Source organism: Salpingoeca rosetta, assembly GCF_000188695.1.
Source record: "Salpingoeca rosetta unplaced genomic scaffold supercont1.25, whole genome shotgun sequence".
Taxonomy (NCBI): Eukaryota; class Choanoflagellata; order Craspedida; family Salpingoecidae; genus Salpingoeca; species Salpingoeca rosetta.
This window is the reverse complement of record NW_004754909.1, coordinates 315,903-323,402: the sequence shown is the minus strand read 5'-3', so window position 1 is coordinate 323,402 and position 7,500 is coordinate 315,903. Positions and strand designations below refer to the sequence as shown.

Here is a 7,500-nt window from a genome sequence, read left to right as displayed (position 1 = left end):
TGTGGATGTGAGCTGTGGATGTGAGCTGTGGATGTGAGCTGTGGATATGGATGTATTTTATTTGCTCGTGTGTTGACACCGCACCTCACTGCTTCCTTCACCACCACCAACTAACTCCCCCCCCCCTTCATTACCTACCAGCAGCCCACTGACGAGCGGCTGCGTGCAGTGCTGCACATTCGCCGGCCAACCCGTCGCGCCCCAAGCCGTGGTGGTGCCAATGACGACGACGACGATGCTTACGACGACCACCATCACCGCGACTACCTCCAACAGGTGTGTGTGTGTGTGTGTGTGTGTGTGTGTGTGTGTGTGCGCGTTTGTGTGTGTGTGTGTGTGTGTGTGTGTGTGTGTGTGTGTGTGTGTGTGTGTGTGTGTGTGTGTGTGTATGGTGCTGGCTTTGTGTGAAGACATCGAAATGCTTGAGTTGTGCCATCACGACAATGTCCTTCCTACTTGTCACATACGTCCATCACCCCTTCGCCTAACCTGTCACCTCACGTGCCTTCATCCCGCCCCCTCCTCTGTTCCTCTTCCCCCCATTGCAGCTGCACATTCCTTCCGCAGCGTCACCCAGCAACCCGCCATGAGACACCATACACACATGCACACACACACACACACATACACACACACTATGTGCATTGTCACATCAAACTGCCATGAATCGTGCTAAGGGCCTCTTTTTTTTTCTGTGTAATGAACGCGTAAAAGACGAGCCACAATTCCTCAATCAATCCAATCCATTATACAAGACCCCCAGCACAAGATTGTACGCTCAACAGACAGGATACACAGACAGACACAGACAGACACACAGACACACACAGAGCTGCTACAGCGTGCGTTAGCGCGGTTTGAAGCCGTACTTCTTCCGTTCGTAGAACAGATCGGTCTTTGACGCGCCAATATTCACAATCTTCGGACACCCGTCTCTCTGCACGGTCAAGAGGGGGCGACACAAGGTGGATGAGTACGTGACATGGAATCGGTGAGGAGGGGATGGGCAAAGGAGCACGCTTTGCACACGTGTCACGCAAGGAAAGCATTACAACCCAAAGCAAGACATTCGAGTTGGGCACACACGTCTTTCTCCTCGATTGTGCATTCTTTGCAGTAGTACGCATCGGAGACGCCGGGGCCACCGCAGATCACACAGCGACCTGTGGCAATCAGGGAACGTGAGCGCACATGAGCTGACAACGTTGCAAGCACAAGAGGCGCACAAGAAAGCCCACGGGCATGGTCATGAACAGACCCCACCACACACACACGCACACACACAAACACACACACACATACATACACACACACACGCACGCACACACACACGCACACACACACACACACACGCACGCACACACACACGCACACACACAAACACACACACACACACACCTTGGTATGTGCCGTAGTTGCACTCGTCACAGATGCGAACGAGGGTGCAGGGACGGACATAGGAATCGCAGATGACGCACTTGCCATCGCCTGTGATGAGAGCAAACAAGTGAAGGATGAGGTGAGTGCGTGAGCAGGATTGGCGGTTGATGGCATCGATACCATTGGTGAGTGCACAGAACACAAGCGAGCACACATACACATGTCCACACACATACGCACTCACGTATGCTTCGACTCACATTTCTCGCAGAGGCGGCCAATGGCTGTGGTGATGTGTTGGGGAGAGGGCAGGACACAACAAACACAGCGCAGCAACCACAACCACAAGTGAGCGAGTGATGTGTGTGTGTGGTGCGTGTGTCGCTGTTCAGGCACGCACACCAAAGTTGACATTCCAACTCCAAACCCCAAACCCAAAACAAAATGCCGTAGCAACAAGAAACATCTCCATCCACGCACAGCACGCCATCCCCTGCTCTTTTGCTAAGGTGCTTACCGACGCCTGGCTGCTTCCTGCACATGATGAGGTCGGGGTGGTGCTTGGCCATCTTGGCTGCTCTGTCTTGGTGTTTGTTGTGGCGTGGAAGAAGAAAGCAAAGAGCAGTGTGAATGTGTGAACGTTTGGCGTGAACGACTGAATTCAGTTTATAACGGCTTGTGTCTGAATTCAGTCGCACACGATTCCCACTCTCTTGCCCCACAACACCAAACGACACAACGACCACATCAGCTAACACACCAACCACACGCACCGACCACAAGATGGACCCCGAAGTTCGCAAGGTGTGTGTGTGTGTGTGTGTGTGTGTGTGTGTGTGTGTGCGTGTGTGCGTGTGTGTGTGTGTTGTGTGTGCGTGTGTGTGTGTTGTGTGTGTGTGTGAACGATCTTTGGTTCCTCCCGTTTCACTCGCTGCTCTCACGCTTGCTCTCACGCTTGTTCTCACCTCGCGCCATCAACATGAACATGCTGTGACCTTGCCCGCCCCATCTCCTCTTTCTATCCTCCTCCTTCTTCTCCACGAAGGCACTCGAGGAGCTCAGCGAGGTGCAGCAGACAACGCAGTCGCGCATGTACTTGCTGGAGCAACAAAAGGCACAGAAACAGCACGCTCTGCGGCGGTCCGTGCTCACAGCCCGCGAGGTGGAGCCCCTCAACGACACCGTCCCCTTGTACAAGTCCGTCGGCAAGATGTGCGTATTCCACCACCCACACACTCGCACACACACACACACACACACACACACACACACACACACACACGCACACACACACACAACAAGAGAGAGGCTGCTACTCATTGGTGGCTGGACGAATGGGGAGGGAGCCGGAGAGATCCACGAGGACGCTGAAGGCTGGTACATTTGTGGGGTGTATGTGTAGGCGATTGTGTTCAACTGACCCGTGCTTTGTGGAATGTGCCATCAGGTTTGTCATCTCCGACAAGGATACCATCATGAACGAGCTTGAGGAGATTGCCAAGGACGCTGACTCGTCCGTCAAGAAGCTCACGGTGTGTGCGTGTGTGAGTGTGCGTATGTGTGTGTGCATGCATGTGTGAGTGTGTGCATGTGTGTGTGAGTGTGTGAAGGTGTGAGTGAGAGTGTGTGAGTGAGTGAGTTAGTATGTGAGTGTGTGTGTGAGTGGGTGAGTGAGCGAGTGAGGTTGTGAGTGGCACGAATAGCTCCAAATGACGTCAGCATACACATGTGTACACGTGATGACATACGCTGACGTGATCTATCCATGGCTACACCGGCCACCATCAACTGTGTAGGAGGCGCAAAAGAAGATGGAACAATCACTGAAGGAGCAGCAGGAGAGCGTGCGTGATCTCGTGCGCCGTAAGGGCGGCAGTGCATAAGCAGACACAACCGAACACCGCGTGTTTGTGCCGTTGTGTTGTCGTTGATGATGTTGATGTTGGTGATGGTGATGTGTTTGTGCGCGAGAATGTTGTGTGCGTGTGTGCAGCGTGGTTGCAGTTGGCTTCATGGTGTGGATGTAGAGACTGACGCCCTGTGAAGATTAGAAGAGTGTGTGAGGTAGAGGTTGATGTACTGTCAGCATGCGTCATGTGTCTGTGGAAAGCCTCGCCCATTCTTGTGTGTTGGTTTGTTGCTGCTATTGCTCTCGCTGATGGATGGTGTGTTGGTTCGTTGTTCGCCATAAAGCCATCTCTCCAAGTTAGCAAGTACACACGCATTCGTACAACCCAACGTTCATCAACTACCACCAGTGCCGAGACGTGAATGCACTCAAGCATACACATACACATGTACATTCATTCGTGTGCGATCTGGTTTGTTGTGGTGCGCGAAGCGACAAAACGTCACGAAGACAGCAAAGAGCACTACCAATCAACCCTTGTGCCAGAAATGTAACAGTGTCACTGAAGCAATGAGCGCGCATGCGCGCGCTTGTGCGTGTGTGTGTGTGTGTGTGCGTGTGTGTGCACGATTTCACAGAATGCCAACAATGTACACAGCGTGCCTGACTATTCACCATCACCATCATCGTCAACACAGTCATCCGCAACATTGTCGTTATCATCAATACCATCATCAACACCGATCAATCATTCGAGGAGCAGCGTGGTGGTGGCATTAGTGGCGTTGTGGTGGTGGAGCGCCGAGCGGTTGCACGCGTGTGCGAGGTTGAGGTCGTCACCGGCGTCGATTGCGTCCAAGATTGTGACAACGAGACTCACCACCAGCACCGCCACGCCAACCACAGCCAACGTCGCAGGCAGGATCTGCAAGTTGTAAGTTGCCAGGGTAAGAGGGGGGGGGCAGCAGTTTGAGAAGAGGGGGAAGGACGATAGTGGGGGGGGGGAGAGTGAGAGTTGAAACGGAAACAATTTACAACACAGGCACAGACAGACAGGCAGGCAGGCAGGCGTGCAGAGAGAGGGAGAGAGGGAGAGACAGACAGGGAGAGAGAGAGAGAGAGACAGAGAGACAGACACGCAGACACACACACACACACAGACACACAGACGCACAACCACACACACACGCACACACGCACAGACAGACACAGACACACACACACACAACCACACACAGACACACGCACGCGTGTAAATTGACACCTTTTGGCGGGTGGGCATGTTTGGTTTGAGTTTGAGGACAAAGAGCGGCGGGAGGATAAAGGATATGGCGATTGAGCCAATGGCACCCGATATGCCAAGCACCACAGACACATCCGCAACCAACTGCAGGGCAGCCACGAGAGACAGGCAGACAGCGCGGGTAAGACGGTGGGGCTTAGGGGGGGGGGGCGTTAGAATAGAGCAACAACACGAGCGTCAAAGGTTCATCACCCCAACATCACAACACAACACCACAACACATCACGACATCAACACCACGTGACAGCATCAAGTTGCCTGACCATGGCGATGGTGTATGCGAGGCCGACGGTGGCGGTCATGATCACGGCGCGGCGCCCGATGCGAAACGGCCGCTGCTCCGGCGGCGTCGCATCCCCGGCATGGAACAGCATCTCCTCAAGCGTCACGAGGCTGCACGTAGATGGCGTGGAGGTGTGTTGAGGTGGGGTGTGGGTTGAAAGGAAGGGGGGGGGTTGAGTGTGTGAGGGACATGTCAACGAGGGCGTCAAGCATATACCATAGCATGATATGACTTGTGCATGTACAGACACACACACACAGACACACACACACACACATACGCACACGCACGCACGCAAACGCAGACACAGATACCCAACATATATCGAGTGTACTGACCAGGGGTTCATCATGAGCGGGAATGAGCACAGGACAATGAGGGCAACGCCCACGCGTCCCACCATCACCGCCGTGTCATCAACCTGAATGATGATGATGATGATGATGATGGTGATGATGGTGATGATGATGATGATGATGATGATGATGATGATGACGACGACGATGATGTGACGGTAGCAACAATGATGCCCATCATCATTGGTGCATGGAATCAGAAGTGAAGATCATGCGCACACAAGATCTTGATTCCCACCGCCACCTGCTCTCATTTGTGTGTGTGTGTGTGTGTGTGTGTGTGTGTGTGTGTGTGTGTGTGTGTGTGTGTGTGTGTGTGTGCAAGTCATGCCTCGTAGTTGAGCAGCACGTTCCCCTTGATCTCTTGGAAGAAGGTGAGGTATCCAAACAGCCCAATCAGAATGTACATCACCATGCACACGCTCAATGCTCCTGTGCGTGCGTGCGTGTGTGTGTGAGGGAGTGCGTGCGTGCGTGCGTGTGTGTGTGTGTGTATGAGAGATGGAGGGGGCGCAGGCGTAAAAGGACAGCAACACGCAGCGTGAGGTTCAATCCCATTTCTCCAAACACACACACACACACACACACACCAAAACAGGCGCACCGTAGATGACGCGTCTGACGTTGCGGCGAGTCGGCGACTCGAGAGTGGAGAGGAGCGCAAACAGGTTCATCTGGCAGGTGTAGGCGAGGGTGATGATGGGCATGGCTCGGAAAATGGTTTCCGTGACGTTGATGAAGTTGACGTCTTGGCCGCTGCCTTTGTTGAGCGACTCCCCACTTCGCACCACAACGATCACCAGCAAATACGACACCATCGCAATGGCCTGGAACGTCGGATTGTGTTGCATTTGTTGTATGTATGGAGGTTGTGTGTTGTTTCGTGTGTGTATGTATAGGTGTTGTGTGTTGCATTTGTTGTATGTATGGGGGTTGTGTGTGATGTGGGTGAGTTAGTCAGCTGTTGGGCGAGTCAACATGCAAGAGCGTGTGCGTGTGCGCACGAGAAAGCAAAGATATTGCACGCCATTGGTTGGTTCTTGGAGTACACACACAGACACACACACACAGATACACACACACACACACGCACACATTCACACACAGAGTTGACCACGGCTTACGAGGTACGAGACGTAGCGGAGGGAGTCGATGTGCTTGAACATGCACAGCGGACAGACGACGAGCAGACTGAGGCTGATGCTGAACCGCCTGTCTGCATATATGCTGCAGAAGTCCTCGTTCGTCCCGCCCATCCACTGGCCTGAATGTGTGTGGAGGCAGCACGCCCGGGGGGGGGGAAGAGAACGTTATGCATGTGCATACACTTGTGTACATGTGTGCTTGTGAGGTGTGTTGTGCGAGCATTGCATGCAATCACAAACACACACACACACACATACACATACACACGCACACATACATATACACATACACACGCACACACAACACCAAGAGCGAAGCTTACCGATGAGAGGGCTCATCATGTCTCCCACAATCACCAGGTACGATGTTGCCGCCCCAAATGTGGCAATCACAAGCGAAATCTGCACCAACAACAACCAACAACAACCAACAACAGCGGGATGAACACGATGCAGGCAGCAGGGTGAGCCCGTGTTACAGTCTTGTTGTTGCCATCATCGTGTGCCCTGTCCAGCACTAACATGTGCGGCCACGAGAACCGAAAGCGTCGAGCGACATGACAACCGAAAGCGGCAAGGGTCCCACCTGCGTGGCGATGATGCCGGGTCTGCCCAGCGCACAACTGGCAATTTCAGAGAAGGATCGACCTGCCGTACACCAGGTGCGAGTGAATGTGTATTGCATGATGTGAGATGGGGTGGGTGAGGTGGTTGGGGATGTGCATAGGGGTAAAATGACGCAGAGGGAAACAGTGCAGAGATAATGCAGAGACGACGCAGGGGGGATCCACCATGCAGTCACTTTGACAACACGCTCAAACAGCGCACACGCGCACACCTCCGCATGCTTTTGAAGCTGAGACGAGGAGCACGCAGGAGTAGACAACCAGGAAGTACACGGACACCAACAGCACAGGCCCGATGATGACGCCTGCAACAGCATTGAAAACGAAGCGGTGGGCGCGAGGAAGCAGCAGGACAACAGTCAACACAGGCAGGACGAAGCACCAGGTCAGTGGCTTGCATAAGACAGACGGTAGAATGCCGGTGAGCGCAAGCCAAGCGACAGGACAACGCCGATCGATCGGTCACCCACCCACCCACACACACACACACACACACACACACACACACACACACACACACACACACACACACACACACACACACACACACACTACTAC

The 7,500-nt window shown here is 53.6% G+C and overlaps 4 protein-coding genes across 4 annotated transcripts in view; 2 read left to right on the top strand and 2 right to left on the bottom strand.

The window, feature by feature from the left end:
* PTSG_08786 (uncharacterized protein) overlaps positions 1-724 on the top strand; it is a gene marked incomplete at its 5' end in the record, with an annotated part of 2,812 nt that extends 2,088 nt beyond the window's left edge. The window contains 2 exons of the mRNA XM_004990113.1: positions 145-276; positions 549-724. Coding sequence (XP_004990170.1) covers positions 145-276; positions 549-590 — 174 coding nt within the window. The 3' untranslated portion in view covers positions 591-724. The remainder of the gene's footprint in view (positions 1-144; positions 277-548) is intronic.
* PTSG_08785 (pre-mRNA splicing factor ini1) lies at positions 676-2,045 on the bottom strand. The gene is made up of 5 exons (XM_004990112.1): positions 1,898-2,045; positions 1,641-1,664; positions 1,399-1,488; positions 1,087-1,163; positions 676-937 (listed from the first exon to the last, which is right to left on the bottom strand). Exons 1-5 carry the CDS (start codon positions 1,947-1,949, stop codon positions 848-850), a joined length of 333 nt encoding a protein of 110 aa, XP_004990169.1. The 5' UTR covers positions 1,950-2,045; the 3' UTR covers positions 676-847.
* Positions 2,046-2,054: 9 nt separating this feature from the next.
* On the top strand, positions 2,055-3,601 carry PTSG_08784 (uncharacterized protein). The gene is made up of 4 exons (XM_004990111.1): positions 2,055-2,184; positions 2,426-2,592; positions 2,828-2,912; positions 3,177-3,601. The coding sequence occupies exons 1-4, from the start codon at positions 2,164-2,166 to the stop codon at positions 3,261-3,263; spliced, it is 360 nt and encodes a 119-aa protein (XP_004990168.1). The 5' UTR covers positions 2,055-2,163; the 3' UTR covers positions 3,264-3,601.
* PTSG_12795 (uncharacterized protein) overlaps positions 3,550-7,500 on the bottom strand; it is a 5,015-nt gene continuing 1,064 nt past the window's right edge. Inside the window, exons 4-13 of the mRNA XM_004990110.1 lie at positions 7,155-7,247; positions 6,903-6,964; positions 6,640-6,718; positions 6,296-6,435; positions 5,776-5,998; positions 5,503-5,603; positions 5,154-5,236; positions 4,796-4,925; positions 4,494-4,616; positions 3,550-4,154 (exon numbers count right to left, since the gene is read on the bottom strand). Of these exons, the coding sequence (XP_004990167.1) occupies positions 3,978-4,154; positions 4,494-4,616; positions 4,796-4,925; positions 5,154-5,236; positions 5,503-5,603; positions 5,776-5,998; positions 6,296-6,435; positions 6,640-6,718; positions 6,903-6,964; positions 7,155-7,247 (1,211 nt within the window). The 3' untranslated portion in view covers positions 3,550-3,977. The remainder of the gene's footprint in view (positions 4,155-4,493; positions 4,617-4,795; positions 4,926-5,153; positions 5,237-5,502; positions 5,604-5,775; positions 5,999-6,295; positions 6,436-6,639; positions 6,719-6,902; positions 6,965-7,154; positions 7,248-7,500) is intronic.